The sequence below is a fragment of the Leucoraja erinacea genome, chromosome 13, assembly GCF_028641065.1.
Source record: "Leucoraja erinacea ecotype New England chromosome 13, Leri_hhj_1, whole genome shotgun sequence".
NCBI classification, from domain to species: domain Eukaryota; kingdom Metazoa; phylum Chordata; class Chondrichthyes; order Rajiformes; family Rajidae; genus Leucoraja; species Leucoraja erinaceus.
Genome location: NC_073389.1, coordinates 29,820,956 through 29,842,924, shown reverse-complemented (window position 1 = coordinate 29,842,924; position 21,969 = coordinate 29,820,956). Strand labels below are relative to the sequence as shown.

The 21,969-nt window shown below is 42.6% G+C and overlaps 1 protein-coding gene across 5 annotated transcripts in view; it reads right to left on the bottom strand.

Annotated features, from left to right (window-relative positions):
• Positions 1-21,969, bottom strand: part of lrch1 (leucine-rich repeats and calponin homology (CH) domain containing 1) — a 169,322-nt gene that overhangs the window by 99,133 nt on the left and 48,220 nt on the right. For all 5 annotated transcript variants that reach the window (XR_008724438.1, XR_008724437.1, XR_008724439.1 and 2 more), the window contains exons 2-3: positions 11,312-11,456; positions 6,301-6,427 (exon numbers count right to left, since the gene is read on the bottom strand). Coding sequence is in view for 2 of the 5 variants with exons in the window: in XM_055644768.1 (XP_055500743.1) it covers positions 6,301-6,427; positions 11,312-11,456 (272 nt within the window). In the remaining 3 variants the exon portion in view is untranslated. The remainder of the gene's footprint in view (positions 1-6,300; positions 6,428-11,311; positions 11,457-21,969) is intronic.

Genomic DNA, 21,969 nt, shown 5'->3' with positions numbered 1-21,969 from the left:
AGTTTAAGACTAAGGGGTAAGCCATTTAAAATGGAGATGAGGAAAAACTTTTTCACCCAGAGAGTTGTGAATCTGCGGAATTCTCTGCCTCAGAAGGCAGTGGAGACCAATTCTCTGGATGCTTTCCAGAGAGAGTTAGATAGGGCTCTTAAAGGTAGCGGGGTTAAGAAATATGGGGAGAAGGCAGGAACGGGGTACTGATTGTGGATGATCAGCCATGATCACAGTGAATCGAGGTGCTGGCTCGAACGGCCGAATGGCCTACTCCTGCATCTATTGTTTATTGTCTAAATGAATCGTCTCCCTGTGTTGATTGAGGCATCAATGTTGATCAGGACATCCTTGTCATTCCTTGAAACACAAAATCCTTTAGCCATCTTAAGGAGCAGATAGGGTTTTGGTTTCATCCAATATCATACAGAGTACCAATGAAGGGTCATCACGTGAAGAAAATTAGGTGACTTAAATGGAGTATAATGTTGGCAGGGATTGGTTGCCGCATAACAATTAAAATCTTACGTGATGGAAAATGTTGTGCTTGACTCTGGAACAGGACGCTGATTTCCATGAACCGCTTTCTTCCCACTCAATCCCAATGTTTTGACTCAAAGGTGAGTGTATACCCATAGTGCTGTGCCTGACCAATTGAGCTGATTGAGCTGACAGTAAGAGAGAAGTAAGCAGAAGACAGGGCAAGGATTGCTACCGAGTTGGAAAGTGGAATACACATTTACAGAAGTTGTGCCGAGTCTTTATCAAGCAAAGCAATGGTCAACTCTCACTTGAGACTTGGTAAGAGGTGTACAAAATAATGTGCCTGTCATAATGCATCAAAATGGGAAGTGACACAGAGAAGAGCAGCAAGCATAAAATATCTACCATGGGCAAACATTAAATGATCCACATCTCCAAAATAGTTGGAGGAGTTAGTGGTTTTACTGATGCTCAGAATGTAATGAATGCCAAACATAATGCATCATTCTGTCTTAAGTTTGAGACCAGAAAGATAAGAGAATGCAAATTAAAAACAGAATATTACTGTCCTGAAAAGTTTCAGAGTGACCCACCAGTAGAGTTATGGAAATATATGACTGTACAGCACAAACAAGGTCAATCAGCTTTTCATACCTGTGTCGGCTCTGATAAACTGTGGACTTTCTGCCCCTTCCACTTATCTTTGAAAGGTTTCTATCTAATTATTTATACGTTTGACCCTTAAAAGCTATTCCGCCTCCCAACCACTTGAGTAAAAAAATGTTTCCTTCATATTTCTGTGGATTTTTGAATTGATGTCTTCTTGTTACCAACTCAATTCCTAGATGTCTTAAAACCATTCAAATATCAAAAACGCTCTTCTCCTTCCAGTATCATGGCATTATCAAAGTTCTTTAAAAATGTTTAGTGTATCATTCTCCTTGCAAAATTGGGCTCTCAACCGGAATATAATTTAACTGTGGTTCAAGCAAATAATAAGAACAGGATTAGCACAACTTTTGAGGAATTTGTATTCCATTTATTGAATACTAAATCTCAATGTCTTCCTTGCAGTTGGATTAACTTGTACTTTCTCTTTATATTTCTGAGTCTCCTAAATCCTAGCAATTCCAGTTTAATACTTGTCTTCCCCCCCCCCAAAAAAATAATGTTCCCTTGCTTATTTCATCCATTACCTTATTTTATGATGGAGCAGGCACAAACATAGAACATAGAAACATAGAAATTAGGTGCAGGAGTAGGCCATTCGGCCCTTCGAGCCTGCACCGCCATTCAATATGATCATGGCTGATCATCCAACTCAGTATCCCGTACCTGCCTTCTCTCCATACCCCCTGATCCCCTTAGCCACAAGGGCCACATCTAATTCCCTCTTAAATATAGCCAATGAACTGGCCTCAACTACCCTCTGTGGCAGAGAGTTCCAGGGGGTCTAATGACCTATTTTAAATCTTATATTCTCACATTCAAAAGTGTTTTTTTTTGTGTCATTTGGAATTGTCGACACTGTGCCTCCTGGACCCATTTATCTATCTTATCCTCTGATTGTTTTCCTGTTCCTTGTCATCTCCTTTGAAATCATATATATTTTCTAGTTATGTAATTTTGACTGCACGGTATCCTATTCAAGTTTCCCATCACTCACTGCATCCCAAATTTCCTCCCCTAATACCACACTCTTGCTCTACCCTGTTTCCTTAAACAAAATCTAGCCTTTGCCTTGAACTGAAACTGGAGGGCAACCATTCCGTATTTCCCGGCAATGAAGACGCTATTTTTTACCCTAAAATAAGGCCCGAAAATTTACCTGCGTCCTGGAGGTCGAAGGTTAGATTGTTAGCCAAGAAAGATAGACTTGGCTATCCCCAAGTACAGCGGCTGTAAAAGGACAGCACCGCTGGGGGGGGGGGGGGGGGGGAAAGAGTTCCTTCCACAGCGCGTGGGGAGTCTGGCCCGGGTCAGCATGGCTGGGCCACGAGGGGTAAAGTTGCGGGGCGGGCAGGAGCATTGAGAAGGAGGGGGGCGGGGATCACTCAGTAGCTCGAGTGGCTGCGAGAGGCCCCCGGGACCGAAGAGCAGAACTGAGGCTCACAGGCGACCTGGGCGCTACAGCCAATTCCGGGATAGGCGACAACAGATCAACGGTGGATGCGATCTCACTAGCTCTACACTCCGCTCTGGACCACTTGGACAACAAAAACTTATATGTCAGGCTGTTATTCATTGACCACAGCTCGGCATTTAATACCATCATCCCCTCCAAGCTGGTTACCAAGCTCTCAGATCTGGGTCTCTGCGCATCCCTCTGAAATTGGATCCTCGACTTCCTCATTCACAATCTCTCCCTATTGGTGGAAATGTGTTATCCTCGATAACAATTAGCATGGGAGCACCTCAAGGCTGCGTGCTCAGCCCCCTGCTTTACTCACTCTATACTCATGACTGCGTAGCCGGACATAGTGCGAACTCCATCATCAAGTTCGCCGACGACCCCACTGTTGTGGGATGAATCACTGATGGTGACGAGTCAGAGTACAGAAGTGAGATCAACCGATTGACCAAATGGTACCAGCACAATAACCTGGCTCTCAACACCAGCAAAACCAAGGAACTGACTGTGGATTTTGAAAGGGGTAGGATAGGGACCCACAATCCCGTTTATATCAACGGGATGATGGTGGAAAGAGTCAACAACTTCAAATTCCTGGGCATGCATATTTCCGAAGATCTTTCGTGGTCCCAGCACACTGATGCAATTATTAAGAAAGCTCATCAGTGCCTCTACTTCCTGAGAAGATTACGTAGAGTCGGTATGTCAAAGAGGACTCTCTCAAACTTCTACAGGTGCACAGTAGAGAGCATGCAACTGGTTGCATCGTGGCTTGGTTCGGCAACTTGAGTGTCCAGGAGCGAAAATAATGCAGAAAGTTGTGACCACTGCCCAGTCCAACATCGGCTCTGACCTCCCCACTATCGAAGGGATCTATTGTAGTTGCTGCCTCAAAAAGGCTGCCAGCATCCTGGCCACACACTCATCTCTCCGCTGCCATCAGGTAGAAGGTACAGGAGCCTGAAATCTGGTACATCCAGGTTCAGGAACAGCTTCTTCCCCACAGCCACCAGGCTATTAAACTCACCATCAAACAAACTCTGAACTATAACAGCCTATTGCACTTTATCTGTTTATTTATGTGTGTATATATATGGTCAATGCTACATGGGCACACTGATCAGTTCTGTATTTATGTTCTGTAATATTCTGTTGTGCTGCAGCAAGCAAAAAATTCATTGTCCTATCTGGGACACATGACAATAAACACCTTGCATGTCATTTTAATATTACATTTATCCCATTCCACTGGATATTCCGAATTAATAAATTAAGTCTCTGTCAACTAATTACAAATCAATAACATTACCCATCTCCGAAACACAAAGCGCTGTGCATTGGGATCCGGACATCACGGCCAACTGGCCTCAGTTCCCCGCTCACCTCTGGCAGTGCTCTCCGTCTGAACACCTCTCTCCTGCCGCTCGCTGGCCTCACTCATGTCAGCCGCTCACCGCAAATCCTTAAATTCCGACTACCGCCGGGAGCAGGACATGGCCTCACTTGCTGCGCTGGGTGACACTGCATGGCATTCAATGCCCGGTCCATGTGTTTCAATGGAAATTTGCATGGGGACACGCTTTGGAGGTGTGTGGCGGTTGTTGGTCAAGTGAGAATAACAGAGAGAATAAGAATGCTGCTGCCTTGACAACAGACGCGCACAAAAACAATAGCGATTAGTTTCGAAATTCTCGTTATCCCTATTTTTGACCTGGCTCGGAGACCGGACAGTGAGGGGACCAGCTCAAGAGCAAAGTTCATAGAGCGGAGCGGAGCGGGTCAGCGGGCGATGGATAACAGGACAGGGGGCGGTGGAGCTTACTCCTGTGTCAGCGCGAGTAACCTCAATTGATCCCTTGAACTAGTATTGTCATTCAATAAGATCACAACTGATTCAACTTCTCCTGGTGTGCTCCCGTTTTTCCCCACCATCTCTCCAATTGCCGTCATCCTCCACCCCCCACCGATTCTGTCCCGCCAGCCTTTTTCCAAAAGTTAGCAACTCATAATGGGGGTGCGTCTTCATTGCCGGGAATTACTGTATATATTCTCTAGTTGTGTAACTAGACTGCACCATATCCTATTCAAGTTTCCCATGACTCACTACATCCCAAATGTCCTCCCCGTATATCACTCTTGCTCCACCCTTTTCCTTAAACAAAATCTAGCCTTTGCCTTGAACTGAAAATGGAGGGCAAACATGGATGTGGTGTTGAGATTGCAAACCTAAACCTACACATTGTTGATTTTTTTCTCTTCATTTTTCAGCTTCCATCTTACCCCAAGAAACAAGAGCAGCACAATTTGCGATCAGCACAGTGGTGGCAAGAAAATGTGTACAGATATCTCTTCTGCTGAAATGAATACTGACATACCAAATCACATATCACATTCTTTCTTTGAATGACATGGTATTTAGCATTCCATTTCAACTCCTAGCAAAGTTTTGAAATTCAGATCATTGGGATGGAATGTGACTGTCACGAAACATTGGTTTGCTTGGACCACAAACTTGATTCACAATATATTGTGGTTATCATAATACACAAACATGAAAGATGATGAGTTGACCTGTATGCAAGTACAACATTTTGGTAAAATCTACACAAAAGTTCCTACATTTCTGTTTCATTGTTTTCTCCTACTTTAAACTCATCATACAGGCTTGGGTCAATCATTCAAGTTCTCAGATTCTGGGTTCAAGTCCTACATCAGAGACCTTAGCTCAAAATCAAAGCTGACATCTCAGCACAGTAGAGGGGATCTGTCCATGCTGATTCCTTAAATAGGTTAACCAAATCTGTATTTCTTAGCTCTTCATGGGGCTTTGCTGAGCAAAAATATACATTTGTAATCTTCTTCATTGTGGCAATGTCTGCGTTCAAAAGGTATTTATTAACTGCACGTTACACTACATTGAGATTGTGGAAAATGCAACAAACACTATATTTTATATAATTAATTGCTGAAGCTACCTCCAAGGACCCCAGCTCCCCTTTTAACTATAAGTAATTTTTATTCCTCTTTCCATGAAGTTCAGGTATGTCCAAGTTGAAAACTGCTAACTGCTTAGAATGGGAATGAAGACCTACCTAAAATATGTAAGATGGAACTGCATATGCTGGTTTAAACTGAAGATAGACACAAAAAGCTGGAGTAACTCAGAGGGACAGGCTGATGATCTTTTACTGATAATTCTCTCCAACTTACATTGTGCATTGAAATCAAGATCCATTCCAGTTTCCTCCATGTCTTTCTTAGGAACTCAAATTTATGGAGCATCTTTCATCTTATTTGCACTCTCCCCTTAATACGTGTTTTTCAGTATAATCTTTTGGATTCTCAATCAGCGAAAGGGAAAAATGTAACACAATACTATTTGCCAAACTTTCAAGAAAAATACCTGCATTTATCCAAATGGAAATGTTGTCCTGGGGGTACCAAGTGCTTGAAATATTTGAAACACTTTAAATCAGTCTGTTCACGTTTATAATCAATGTGGATCTATTACTAAGAATGTTGACAATGACATTTTATTCTCATAAGAAATTTACCTCCAGTGTGCTAATTATTGCATTTTGGCTTACATGATTAAAATTGACACCAAATATAAGAACGGATGCTGGGAAGCTCAAAAGAATATAGTTAGATGGACTAAATTTATTAAATGCACTTTACAATAAAGTAATACATACCAGTTCCATTAAACACTTCAACTGTCCAATATCTTCTGGAAGCGACACCAGCTTATTGTTACTGACTACCAACACTTTAAGAGGAAGGGCACAGATGCACAATGGCAATGTAGAAAGTTGATTTCGACTGGAAGAGATAGGGCATATCATTTGAATCAATACAGTGACTACATTTCAGAATAGCTTTTACTTGAAATGCAATTATTGTTTTAATAACCACCTTAATAATTATTAATAAATAAATAAACAAATAAATAATCACATTGCAAACAATCTTATTGCAAACAATCTTATTACAAATCTTAATTTAGCCTCAGTCGTTTAATAGATATGCTTTCAATGGAATTATCGCCTTCTGTTAAAACTGTACAACCAGTTCCAAAAATAAATCCACGTGTTAAATATCTTGCCTTTTCTCTTTTATTCGTAGGCCATCATTTCACGTCAGATTAGAACCGTCTTAAGTTGCAGCCAAAGGCTTAAACACAATGCACAATATAGAACTATTTAAAGATGAAACAATTTGAGTTTTATTTGAGGAATCCATTTCACTGCCCAGGATGGAACTTTTACATGTCTCATGTAACTTGAATCTGTAGCACACTTTGCCTTTACTCTCATACAACTGAAAAAATGAATGTTTTAACTCATATCCAGTTCTAACCTGCAACTAATTCTCATGGACATAGCACAGAAGGAAAGAGACAGTTGGCAGCCATCACATGCAATTAAACTGCACAGTGATTTGCGGCAAAATAGCTGTTTGTGGATGTCTCAATGCACCTTTCTTACTTTTAAGCTCTATGCAAATCACCTCAGCGGACGCATCCTACAGTATCTTCTCTCTGGGTACCTCAGTGACAATCTCCCCAATTGGTATCACAACTCCTCTACCTCTTATGCTGCCCTCTTGATCATATTTGAAACATCGAAACCCCAGAATATTGAGCTGCCAATCGTGTTCCTCTTGCAACCACATTTCTGCAATGGCTACAACATCATAGTCCCAAGCACTGATCCAGGCTCTAAGTGACACAGCTGGCGGCCTGGAGCTCAATGCTCTTATGACAGTGGAATTGATAGTAGACTTGAGGCGAGCTCCCCCTCTCCTCACCCCACTCACCATCAACAACACACATCTGTGGAATCTTTTAAGTTCCTGGGAACCACCATCATCTCCAAGGACCTTAAATGGGGGACTACCATCGATTCCACAGTCAAAAAGGCACAACAGAGGATGTACTTCCTGCGGCAGCTGAGGACGCACAATCTGCCACAGGCAATGATGGTCAAATTCTATACGGTCATCGTAGAGTCTATCCTCACCTTCTCCATCGTGGTCTGGTTTGGCTCAGCCACCAAGCACGACACCTGGAGGCTGCAGCAAATCGTCAGATCAGCTGAGATGGTTATTGACTGCAACCTTCCCTCCATTGAGGAACTATACACTGCAAGGGCCAGGAAGCGAGCGGGTAAGATCATCTCTGACCCCTCTCACCCTGGCCACAAACTCTTTGAATCATTTCCCTCTGGAAGGCGACTCCGGACTGTCAAAGCTGCCACAGCCAGACATAAAAACAGCTTTTTCAACGAGTAGTAGCTCTACTCAATAACCAAAAATCTGTAGTCTCCTTTTGCTCTGGTATTTTATTTGATTCACATGTTTAATCAATAATGTTTTATTATTAATGTTTAATGTTTTATGTGTCATTCCTAACTGTCACTGTATGTCGTTGTCATTTGCGGGCAGAGCACCAAGGCAAATTCATTGTATGTGAATACTTGGTCAATAAACTTATTCATTCATTCATGCTTTCTCCACAATACTTCTTGCATCAAAATAAATGCTCTTTAGCTCATCAACATAATCACGTAACTTCAACTTTCCCTGCCTGTCCTTCCTTTGAGACTTACTATCCTAACCTCTACCTTCCCATCACTCCTCCTTGTTTTTGATCTACTTCTCTGAAGCACCCCTCACCTCTCTAGTTTAAATCCTCCTGAGCAGCACGAGTGAACCTCCCTGGAAGCATATTGATCCCCCTCCAGATCAGATGCAACCTGTTCCTCCAGTACGTCATCGCTGGCCCAGAAGTGACCCAACGGTGTAAAAATCTCAAACCCTGCTCCCTGCACCAATCCTTGAGCCACACATTCATCTGTCCTATTTTCCTATTCCTACCTTCACTAGCATGTGACACTGGGAATAATTGGGACTTGACTACCCCCAGGGTCCTTCTTATTAATCTTCTGCCTAACACTTTATATTCAATTTGCAGGACCTCATCCCTTTTCCTACCCATGTTATTATGCCAATCTGCACAACTTCTGGCTGCTCGCCCTCCCCCTTGAGAATGTTCTGCAACCGCTCGTAGACATCCTTGACCCTGACACCAGTTCGGCACACATCATCCTGAAGTCTTGTTGCTGTCACCAAATCTCCTGTCTGTCCCCCTAACTAACAAGTTTCCGATCACGATGGAAGAGTCTGGCATTCCCATATAAGCCTCATTAAAATACACAAACTGGAGTGAAAGCAAGTCAACCTCTACCCTGAGGACTGCCCAGAAGCGATGAATATTCATGACGATCCAGCCATTCTATGGTCATCAGAACCGATACAAGTGTTTCATATGAGATTAATTTAGTAACTGGAATTTGAATTCCCATAATGTCTATGGTGGAAATAGGCCTCCTCCAGACTCCTGGATACTGGCCCAGTAACCTAGCCATAATGTTCCTGTGCCCCTTAGTTAACAAACTGGTTCACAAATAGCTTTAATAAAACCTCCGGCAGTCATTGTACACGTGCAGCAGGGAGCCTACTCAACATGGGCACTCACAGCTTGTGCCATCATTAAGTGCTAGTGCACCATAATCAATTCTCTTCCCCGTGGATTGCATTTAGGCCATTAAATTTAAAGCCTGAATGCTCCCCGTTTTTTGCCATCAAATTATCAAGTTAAATACACCATAACAGGAAGGAGTAGAAAACATTTAGCTGCAAAGATGTTGTTGAAGCCATTCAAGCAGTCACATTGTAACAAATATTTGGTCCTTTGTACGGGGTTATTGAGCTATTCAAATTTTTCCTGAACCAACAAACAATCTGCTGAAGGAGTCCTGATTAAGGGTTGTGACTTAAAATGTTGACAATCCCTTTCTCCCCACCCTCCCCCAACAGATGCTGCTCAACCAACTGAGTTCTCCCAGCAGATTGTCTGTTGCTCCAGATTCCAGTATCTGCATTCGCATGTCTCAAAGTTTTCCTGAATGAGCTTTAGTAAAGTTCCAGTCCTTCCGAGAAATCTCTGTATTGTTGCTCAAGAAATAGGCCATTCAGCTGACATAACTCAAATTTCCAGAATGGACCAGCTTGGAAGTGGGAATGCTTTTATGTGAAATTCCACATACTTGATTCACACAGAGGTGACTTTAGGGACACAATGATTCACTCAGCATTACCGTCAATTTCACCCAACAATTTGGAAAGATAACTGGTTAGAACAATTCCATAACTGAAGCCACGAGAATTTTACATTTTATTTGCAGAAAGTCAATAACTTTTTTTATTTTCAGTTTTTACACAAGGCATTTTGTGGTTATAAAGCCATATTCATCACAATGAAACAGGTCTGTCACCAACTAATTTTCTCCAATCAACTTAACTGAAGATAATAATATTGGGAGTAAAAGGGGATTGGTACAGAATGGTTCTAGTAATAAAATATATAGCAATTCATCAAAGGAAACAAGCCATTTGGCCACCCACCTCACGCCGTCAAAAGGCACCCACCTATATTAATCCTAACTTAATAAACCCCGCCCCCCCCCGAGATCCTCTCTAAATCGTTTACCCTTTGCCCTAAATCTATGTTCCCTCATTTATTCACCTCTCATAAGGGAAAAGATTTTCTGCAGTTTAATTTATATATTCCATGGCATATATACCTCATAATTGTATCTACCTCAACCATGTCCCCTCCTGACCTCATCAACTCCCATGGAAATGAGAACTAATTTTTAAGTAAAAATTGATTACATCAGCTCCAACAGTGAATGACTAGTATTGTGTCATGGTATGTTGCAGGTTTATAAAACACTGGTTAGAACAGGAGAACTATGCGCTGTTCTAATTGCGACACCATAGGAAGGCCGAAATGGCATTGTTTTATAAAATCACAAGGGGCATAGATAATGGTGGATGGTTCTGTCCCCCAGGGTAAGAGTGTCTAAAACTAGAGGGCAGAGGTTTAGGATGAGAAAAATATTTAAATGGGATCCGAGGTAACCTTTTCACACAGAGGGCGGTCGGTATATGGAATGAACTACCAAAGGAACTCAGAGGCAGGAACGATTACAATGTTTAAAAGACGCTCAGTTACATGGATTGGAAAGAGGGATATTATCCAAACGCAGGCAAATGGGATTAGCTCCGGTAATCTTGGTTGGCATCGAGCGGTTGGGTCAAAGAGTTTGCTTCTGTGTTGCACAACTCTATGACAAGGTGTTAAGGAGATTCACCAGGATGTTGCCTGAATTGAAAGCATTACGATAATAAAGAGAGACTGATCAAACTGGTCTTTTTTTTCCCCCAGACACAGGACGTTGAAAGTATAGAATATTACAATAGGAGTAGGTAGTGTAGATAGAAATAACCTTTTTCTCACCATGGGAAATGGATTTTTACTATCCATCCTAATAATCCCCAACTTAATTCATATAAGATAAGAAGGCATAGGTTCAAAGAGAGAGGTAGGAGATTTAGGATTCGGAGGGGGAAGGAGTGTTTGCAATATGGAATGTGCTGTCTGAAGTGGTGGTGGAGGCTGATAGTCTTGTGGCATTTAAGAAGCAACTGGACAAATACTTGAATCCCAAGGTATAGACTTAATGCGGGTAAATAGGATTAACAGGTACAACAGGCGGAATACTGTATGATTGTGATTCTGAATGTGAATGTGTGCTCACACCACAGATTGTTCAAATACAGTCTGATCATTAGGCTCACCTCAAGTTTAAATTCATCAATGCCTGCAGATTGATGACTGTATCAGGAATGACTTTGATGCAGTTGTGATACAGGTTCAATGTCTCCAGGGAGATAAAGTGGCATACTTCCAGCGGAACTTCATTCAGTCTATTCTTCGACAGATCTGCCAAGGAAACAAAATGCACCATTTAGAACAAAGTTAGTGTTGTCTATTATTTTGCCATGATGTATCCAAAGTCCGTCAATACACCAACAGCGCACACCATTCTATCACCTCCAAGACAGTCATTGATCTAATTTAATCTGAACAACCTTCAGCCTCATAGTCCCTCAACAGGGACAACCTACATATTCTTGCTAACCACAAATAGGGCTATCCTGGAAGGCCCATCATTTCTTGCAACACAAAATTTCTTTATAATTAGCTTGACTATTCTATCTTCCTGTAACTGGTTTCTTCAAACTTACACCCATAACTCCGCTCACACCCTCTGCCACTTTGCAAGATCTAGTTAACTTATTTTCATTTACGGATGTCTAATCCTTCTCTAACTACACCAGACTTCATCATCAACACCCTCTTTTGGCTGATTGAACTCCTTCTCACAATGAACTTCCTGTTAATTCTATTCATTTCCTGCACGTCCAGTTTTGCATGTCTCTGTGGGATTTAGTTCTACTAAAGTTTCCTCCCTCACCTTGTCCAAATATAGGTGAATCTCTTGGTCTCATACAGACCTGAAAGCCTTCATCCCGTTTGCTTCCAATTTCTAGCTCAGTCTCACTTTCACCTGGCCCATCTTTCACTCTTGCTTTCCTTTTCTTGACTATCTTCTTTCTATCTCAGGGATACGTTAGTAATCAATATCCATTTCAGGTGACCAGTTCCTCAATCTATCCATCACCCTAGTTCCTGTAAAAACTCCTATTACATTCTCCAGCTCTGTGATATCTGCTCACATGAAAATGCCTCTTAGTTAATTTTAGATCTTGGCATGTTTTGATAAGAAATAGTTATTCAGTATAGATCTGAAATACAGATTCAAATGTGCTGGACCACTAGAATTGTATGACACAATGCTGGACCGGAGAATTTCAACTTGCAGTAAACATAGGTACTTGATGGTGGGCCAAAGGACCCAATTCCATATTTTCCAATTCCTGATTCTATTCAACAGTCCAGATCATTTGGTCTGAAGAAGGGTTTCGGCCCGAAACATTGCCTATTTCCTTCACTCCATAGATGCTGCTGCACCCACTGAGTTTCTCCAGCATTTTTGTGTACCTTCGATTTTGCAGCATCCGCAGTTCCTTCTTAAACACAACAGTCCAGATCATTTGGTCTTTACAGCTTGTTTCAGAACTGGTTGGTCGTGATGGAAGGTCATTAGTCTGTAATATCTGCATCACTACTCTCCACAAATGTTTCCTAACATGCTGATTTCCAGTATTCTCTTATTTCAGTTCCAGCAACAACTGTTACAGCAGTTTTATTTCTGCTGTTTTCATTGAATTCCTACTTACGTATGCTCCAGACAGATCAACCCCAACTCATAGCACCATCTTCTCTCCACCGCACCACTACCACCACATGCGACATTCTGTTGCTTAGTCTCCACCTCATCACAGACATTACCTTCGTTTTCTTCTCCCAGCTTCCTCTATAAGCCCTTACTTGCAACCTAAAGCATGTTTGGTTGCTAACATTCTCTAGTGCTGATGAAAACTCATCCATACATTAATTCTCTGTTTCACACATCATTTTGCTTTTGGTACTGTTACAAGATACATATTATTCCTCCAAAACTAACTGCAATTTTTGACATTTAAAATTCTGCCACCATAATAATCAAAAAGCCGCACAGTCCTGTTTTCATGAAAACTTCAAAGTAGACAGACACAATAGTTTGCCTCTGGCATGGCACATCCTGATTTAAACAGAACCTTTAGTGGACATGCGACATACTGTGAGGCAGCCAGTTTCCTGCAGTCTGATAAATGGGAAATAATCTGGAAGCATTGCGGATGGATTTTTTACTGTAACTGTACACATGCATTGTGTGGGAGACTTGGAAAAGTGTGAAGTAATCTTTTTAAACAATTAGAGCTAGCTCCACAGAATTCATGTTAATTTCCTTGTTAGTCCCTCTAGTTATTAGAGGCAATCAATTGCCTACAATTAAGGGTGGAAAAAAACATAAATTAAATTGGATTTTAATTAGAATCCTCTTTTTATTTCGCATTAAACCAAAATATCTAACTTACTTTAAAATGTTCAGCAAAGTGGTGCCTAATATTAGTGCATCAGCTGAAAGGAAGGAGACAGCCTCTGCAAGTTCCCCTCCCAGGTCACATATCCTGACTTACTGCTGGGTTTAAATCATTATACTGTTACAGAGCAGTGCCTTCACCATTGCAGTGGAGTAGGAAGATAGCTTACCTCCACTTTCTCAAGAGCACACACATGAGCAATAAAAGCCGGCCATTCCAGCAATACACACATGATGTAAATCAATTGCCGATGTCTAAGGATGACAGTGTTTCACTTGTGGTTGAAATCCTAAAGCTTTAACAATGAAGACACAAGAGACACTGAATGCAGTAAGTCTCCAGAATATAGAAGGTAGAAACAGCAAGAAAAACCCTAGAAGCCTGGAAACAAATTTCTTATATATGGAGATAAAAACACAAACACGACATTTCAGGGCAGTATCCTTCATCTGGCTGACTGGAAGAGGGGAAGCTGGAAAAAAGCTTGGCAAGTTGACAAAGCCAGACATAAAGGTTTGACATAGGGTGGCTGCAGGCGAGGCGGTTTGATTGGTAGATGGGTGCAATAACTAGCAAAAGCTAGAGATGGAAAGGAGATAAAAGGGTGTCAGGCAAGGAAAGAGTGGAATATAACATTGTAGAGACGGATATGGGTGGATGAGGAAAGGAGATATAATGGGAAATGAAGTCGGAGATGAGAGGGGTGGGAGATGAACACTGGAGGAGTGGAAAGGAGCAGAGAGAGTGGGGTGGTAGTAGTCAGAGAAATGTGTGCATGCTGGGTCGAGGTGGGCCGGGAGGGCTAGGAGGAAAGACGATCGAGAGGTGGGGTAGGGAGGCATAACTTAAAATTGGAGAATTCAGTGTTCATATTGGGCTGTAGGTTGCCGAAGTAGATTATGAGGTGGTGTTCTCAAACAGTTACTTTACTAGGTAAGTCTACCTGCAGCAAGTGGGAGTGAGCTAAATGTGAAATAGCAAGAGTTCAGAGCCATTCTGTTCTTTCTCTAAAGGGTGAAAGGTAAGGACAGCTGCAGTATTGTATGCATTCTGGTGACCACACTACAGAAAGATGTGACTTCCCTGGAGAGGGTACAGAGGAGATTCATCAGGGAATCCACCAGTTGCCAGGGACAAGTGTTTCAGTTATGAGGACAGACTGGAAAGGCTGGACTGGTTTTCCCTGGGGCTGAAGAGAGACCAAATTAATGCGTGCAAAATTATGATAGCAGTAATAGGGTACACGGTAAAAATATCCTAGCAGAGGTGTGTAAAACATGAGACTTTAGAAATTAAGCGTGGAAACAGGCCCTTCGGCCCATTGATTCCGTGCCGACCAGCGATCCCACATTCACACACTAGTTTAGTTTGCAGATACAGCGCGGAAACAGGCCTTTCGGTAATTTTTTCCCCTCTGCCCTAGAGGGGAGGAAGAGCATCACACAGACTTTTCAAACTCACAGGTGACTTCATTTGTGATATTTCAGGCTGTTGCATGGTCAAAATTATAATCTGTGTAGCTTCATGCAAGAAGCTACAATTTATATCAGCTTCTAACTACCTGGACAAGAATTCTATGTTAGAGGCAAGAAAACTGGAAACGAACAATGATTGCAAAGACTGGGAAGTCAGGGGACCTTGATGGGGAATCAAATATGAGCGTCACTGCTTTAGAACAGCTACTGTTTACAGTTCTGTAAGATTGTGTATAATTCTACCCACTGGAACAGTTTTCAGAGGCATGAATGAAAGTCTAAGCAAAGGAGAGAGTGATGATGGGCTTGGCCTTGCTTGTGGAAATACATACTTTGTCATAAGCAGAATATTGAGCCACAAGATCAGCTGAGGATCAATGAAATTGAGAAATCTGGCTCAAAGCGAGGCAATGTTCAAGAAAGGGATGGAATCTGTGATACGGTTGGAAAAAAATAGCTTTGCCTTTCCCAGTGATTATTTGAAACAACTGCAGCTCATATAAGATTTAATACTGAATATGCAGCTTTACACTACAGTAGTAATAGATGGGTTTAAGAGAGGTGAGACCAAATTACATTCTGTATCGTCCACCTGTTCCTGCAAGGCAGAATCTAGATGAGGAAGGCATGTGTAGGACAAGTTCAGTTATCGGATTGACTCAATCAGCACGCGACCAGTATGGACTTGGCATTACCAAAGTTGTTCTACGTACTTTGGTCTTTGCACTATCATGGTCTACCTAGAATAACTGATCATTTATTGCATATTTATTGTGGTTGTTGCATTTGATATGCCTGTAAAGGAACATGGTGGAAGTCAACCATGTTAAAAGTTGCAAATATGCTGGGGAGGAAGAGCATCACACAGATTTTTCAAACTCACAGGTGACTTCATTTGTGGTATTTCAGGCTGTTGCATGGTCAAAATTATAATCTGTGTAGCTTCATGCAAGAAGATACATTTTATATTGGTATACATAAAATGCTGGAGCAACTCAGGCAGCATCTCCGGAGAGAAGGAATGGACGACGTTTCGGGTTGAGACCGTTCTTCAGACATATATTGTATTATATTGGTATTTCATCAAACTGTTCTTATAAATCTGCTTTAATCTCCTTCCTATGACATATAGCCCCCCAGCATATGTATTATTGAAGTTTTACAAAATAGCTCATCATCTCTTGGCACTTTTTAAGATGGAATAAATTGAATTAAATTGAGCTAAAATGGATATTTGGTTAAGGATTGCACAGACAAGCCTTAATTTCAATTAATCCTCTTGTTCTTTTGGCATGGTTTAACAGATTGCCATAGAGCAGTAAGATTTAAAAAAAAAATCTATTTTGTTTAGTCCCACAGCCAACCTTGGATCATTGGAACTGTTTATTTGTTGCCAGAAGAATTTAGCAAAATCTAATTCAAACTAGTCATATCATCCCACATACTGTGAGCAAAACCAGGCTGAATAATTTAATTCCCTTTCCCCCAAAAAAAGCTTCCGTACCTCCCTGATCTCACCAATAGCAATGAACGTATAAGTCATAGGAGCAGAAATAGGCCATTTGGCCTATCAAGTCTATTCCGCCATTCAATCACGGCTGATCTATCCTTCCCTCTTAGCCTCATTTTCCTGCCCCTCTCCCCATAACCCCAGACACCCTTACTAATCAAGAATCTGTCAATCTCCACCTTAAAAACACCCAATAACAGCTTCCACAGCCATCTGTGGTAATGAATCTCCACAGATTCACCACCCTCTGACTAAAGACATTTCTCCTTATCTTACTAAAGGTACGTCCTTTTTATTCTGAGGCTATGCCCTCTGGTCCTAGACTCTCCCACTAATGGAAACAATATCTCCATATCCACTCTATCCAGGCCTTTCACTAATCCGTAAGTTTCAATGAGGTTCCCCCTCTTCCTTCTAAACTCCAGTGAGAACAGACCCAGTGCCATCAAGCGCTCATCATACGTTAACCCAATCTTTCCTGGGATCATTTGCAAAAACCTCCTCTGGACCCTCTCCAATGCCAGCATATCCTTCCTAACATATGAGGCACAAAACTACTCACAATCCTCAAAATGCACTGACCAGTGTCTTATAAAGCCTCAGCATTACATCCTTCTTTAATACTGATTCAACTTGTATATTAACTTTTGGGAATCCTGCACCAGCATACCCAAGTCAACTTAGCACTTCCGATTTCTGAATGCTCTCCCCATTTAGAAAATAGTCTATGCTTTTATTCCTATTACCAAAATGCATGACTCCACACTGTATTCCATCTTCCACTTATTTGCCCACTCTCCCAACTTGTCCAAATCTTTCTGCAGAGTCCCTGCTTTATCTACACTACCTGCCCCTTCACCTATCTTCATATCATCCGCAAGCTTGACCTTCAAATCGTTGATATACAACATAAAGAGTAGCGACACCAGCATTGACCCCTGTGGAACACCACTGGTCAATGGCAGCCAACCAGAGAAAGCCCCCTTTATTCCCACTCTTTGCCTTCTGCCATTCAGCCAAGCTTCTATCCCTGCGAATATCTTCCCTCTAATACCATGGGCTCTTATCCTCTTTAGCATCCTCGCGTGCAGCAAACAATCTTAGTTTGTTTCAATGGTGCTTTATTGTCATGTGCAAACACAGTGAAATTTGTTTCTTGCATACAGTTCAGTAAAGTATTGCCATATCTAAGCACAATCCTTGATTTGCAAAGTGTACAGAAATAGTCCAATGGGGCCACATGCAAGAGGCGCCATGTTTTTCAAAGTCCAGTCTGCGCTCTAGGTCTTAAGAGACCTGCCTGATCCAGACGAGCCGTCAGCTTTACTAGACGTCTGAATCAACCAGCGAACCAATGTCCCTTTCTTCACCCATCCACCTTTGTGTTCCGGGAGTGCTTCCAGCAGCCGACCTTGAGGGCACAGAAGACCAGACCTACCAGCCTTGCTCCTCGCATCCATCGTCGCCGGTACCCTTCTCTCTGGTGTTCGGGGGATGAGCAGGGGCCGGTTCGGTGGCTTCCCCTTACAGGCTGCAGCCCACCGGGTCTTCTGCATCCATAATTTGCTAATGAAAACTAGTTGTTTTCACAGAATAGCCTGCTCCCAAAATGTTATTTCACTGCTTTATTACGCCCACACACTGAAAACTAAGTGTAAACGCATACTTGCGTAGCTAAGATGGAATCCTTTCTGAACTGAATACTGCAAATGACTGTTTGAGCTGGTAAAATGAATATTTTAGTATAATCTCAGTTGCTCCATGCTACATCGAGCAAACTTTTGAGTTTACCTTTTCAGTAGGTTAAAGGGATCAGACGGATTAGAAAGGAGCTCTACATCAATGATTTAAAAGCATCAGGAAATCTCCTAAGAAAGGCACAACCTCTTAAGTGCTAATCTGCCAAAGCATTGTTAAACAAAACCTTACGGCACCACTCTAAAATCTGAACCCTCATCACAATGCAAACTGACAGTTCAATATAAAAATAGTGGAATAGTATGGAAAGGTACACATACACATTACTGATAACTATCTATAATTATGGCACCGGAGAAAGAAGTGACTGCATTGTTTAAAAGTCATGCCATTTCATTTCCCGGATACAAAACCTTTCCAAGGCTGGGAAAGGATCCTGACATGAAAAATCATCTGTTCATACCCTCCACAAATCTGCCTGACCTCCTGAGTCACTCCAGCACTTTGTGTTTTGTTAAAAATTCCAGCATTTGCAGTTCCTTGTGTCCCTGCAAAAATTTTGTATGGCCAAAATGAGCATTCGCTCAAGTTCAGGTTTATCAGATAGCCAAGAATTTAATGTGGCACTGTCACACATCAGTGATTAGAATTTTTGGAACAAACCCGAATGGTGGATAATGAGACTGTATAATCTAATTTCCAAAATGTTTATGACAAAGCTTCACACAGATGACTTTGAGGTTTCCGGCCCAATCATTAGTTTATATTATACAGTTATAACATTAAATGGAGAAAGTAGTTATCAATGAATAACATAAATTGGAAACTATTCAACACTCGTATACCCATCCTAATTTGGTCTAAATCACTACACATGCTTACTGATTAGAAAAGCTCTTCTTATTCACTCCTCAGCTTTAATTTCTTCAAACCCTAAAACCTTCAAAGGATTTCTCCAAGTGTTTCCAATTCTGTCCTCCTTAGTTCCCAATTTTAATCTCTTCACCACAGATGGCCATGCCTTCAGCTGTCAAGACCTGAAACTCTGGAGTCAGAGTCTGAAAAGGGTCTCGACCTGAAACATCACCCATTCTTATAGCTTTCATTGCAAAAGGATTTGAGTATAGGAGCAGAGAGGTTCTACTGCAGTTGTACAGGGTCTTGGTGAGACCACACCTGGAGTATTGCGTACAGTTTTGGTCTCCAAATCTGAGGAAGGACATTATTGCCATAGAGGGAGTGCAGAGACGGTTCACCAGACTGATTCCTGGGATGTCAGGACTGTCTTATGAAGAAAGACTGGATAGACTTGGTTTATACTCTCTAGAATTTAGAAGATTGAGAGGGGATCTTATAGAAACTTACAAAATTCTTAAGGGGTTGGACAGGCTAGATGCAGGAAGATTGTTCCCGATGTTAGGGAAGTCCAGGACAAGGGGTCACAGCTTAAGGATAAAGGGGAAATCCTTTAAAACCGAGATGAGAAGAACTTTTTTCACACAGAGAGTGGTGAATCTCTGGAACTCTCTGCCACAGAGGGTAGTTGAGGCCAGTTCATTGGCTATATTTAAGAGGGAGTTAGATGTGGCCCTTGTGGCTAAGGGGATCAGAGGGTATGGAGAGAAGGCAGGTACGGGATACCGAGTTGGATGATCAGCCATGATCATATTGAATGGCGGTGCAGGCTCGAAGGGCCGAATGGCCTACTCCTGCACCTAATTTCTATGTCTCTATGTTTCTTTCTCTCCAGAGATGCTGCCTGTCCCACTGAATTACTCCAGCATATTCTGTCTATCTTCGGTATAAACTAGCATCTGCAGTTCCTTCAACCACATTTGGCAGAGTACTTCCACACTCTCTGCGACGGCCATCTTGACTTGAGAGTTGCATATCATTCCAACTCCACTTCCTGTTCCAACACCAACCTTTCTGCCATCATCGTCCCTCACTAGTTCCATGCGTCCATCGCCCATGTACCTACCTAACTGGGTTTCTTCTCCTTTGATTCACCCTTCCCATTCTCCTCTCCCCCACGTGGCTCCATCTGCCCACCACCCTCTTCCTTATGCTGTTTATCGCCCCTGCACACTCTGTCTTGACCCAGGGTCTCGGGTAAAATGTTGACCATCCCTTTGCCTCCAAAGATGCTGCTTGATGCCATGAGTTTAGAAACATTTTAAGTTTTGTTTCACATTCCTGCATTTACAGACTCCTGTGTCTCAATTATAAATGCAGAACCCACTGCTCATAGACAAGTAAATACTTCCCAAATCAGAACCAGAATCCAAGATCGTACTGCCTTACAATTCAAGCTACTTAACTTTAGTGCTATCTATGTGGTGTTTGCATTTGTTTCTTCTGGGTGATTCGGTTTCCGACTGCATCCCACAAATGTGACTGGTACAGGTGCACAACCTTTTATCCGAAAGCCTTGGGACCAGACACTTGTCGGATTTCGGACATTTTCGGATTTCAGAATGGAAGATTTTTAGCGTAGATTAGGTAGGTAGCGCGGGCGGCTTGAAAAGTCTGGAGCAGCTGCCTCCTCCCCGGAGACCGGGAGAATCATTGCATAAATGTTAGTCAGTTAGTTTGGAGGGATTTTATGTGGTGGTGGTGGTGTAGGGGTGAAGGGGGAAACTTTAATTCTTAGTCCCCTACCTACCTGGTCGGCGACTCCCAACCTCGCGGAGCTGGGGGCTCCGTCCGGCCGCGGGCGGCGCCGGTTGTAGCTCCGACCCCGGCAACTCTACCCCTGGCTGCGAGGCGCTCCAAATCCAGCGCGGCCCGCGGCCGGACGTCCCAGCTCCGAGAATGTCGGGAGTCGGCGGCGTCGCAGCGCTGGGATACCAGCGGGGGGCGGGTAATGCCTTACCGGGTCGCCGTGCGGCAAGCTCCGGAGCGTTGTGGCCGCCTTCTTCCAACATTCGCGGAGCGTCGCTGGATTTGGAGCCGCGGAGCTGGGGGCTCCGTCCGGCCGCGGGCGGCGCCGGTTGGAGCTCCAACCCCGGCAACTCTACCCCTGGCCTCGCGGCTCAAAATCCAGCGACGCTCCGCGATGTTGTGTGTCGGCGGCCACAGCGCTCCGGAGCTTGCCCACCGCGGAGGGCCCAAAATGACGCTGGCTACGGAAGTCAAGATCGTCCCGTCAACGGAGGGCTCGAGGCCCCCGACCGCGGGAGAGCTAAGGGAAGAGATTGAACTTTTTTTCGCCTTCTATCACAGTGAGGAATGTGGAGTCGCTGTGGTGGATGTTTATGTTAAAATGTGTTTTGTGTGATCTGTTGCTTTTTATTTGTACGACTAACTTCGCAAATGAAATTCCTCGTATGTTGCAAAACATACTTGGCTAATAAAGTTTTACTGCGATTGTGTTTAGGATTCAGGAAGCGGGTGGAGAAGAAATCTTTGCGTTGATTCCTGTTGGCAGCAGCTGATAAAGTAAATCTATGCTGCACTATGTACTGAGGTAGGAGGCAGTAAGAATATTCAAGTTCAGAAAATATCAGGAAAATAAAATGAGTCCGTTTGTGTAAGATACTGCAAGCCGAGAAAATTGTCTCACAAGGTATCAGTTCTGCAATAAAGCTTATCAACTATTCGCAAGAAGAACCTTTGGCAGAGTAGTGGAATACAAATATAGGGCATATAATCCTTTGTAGCTACATCTCTTAATGAATTGAACAAAGTTCACACAACTATTGAAAGCATTCCACCTGGAA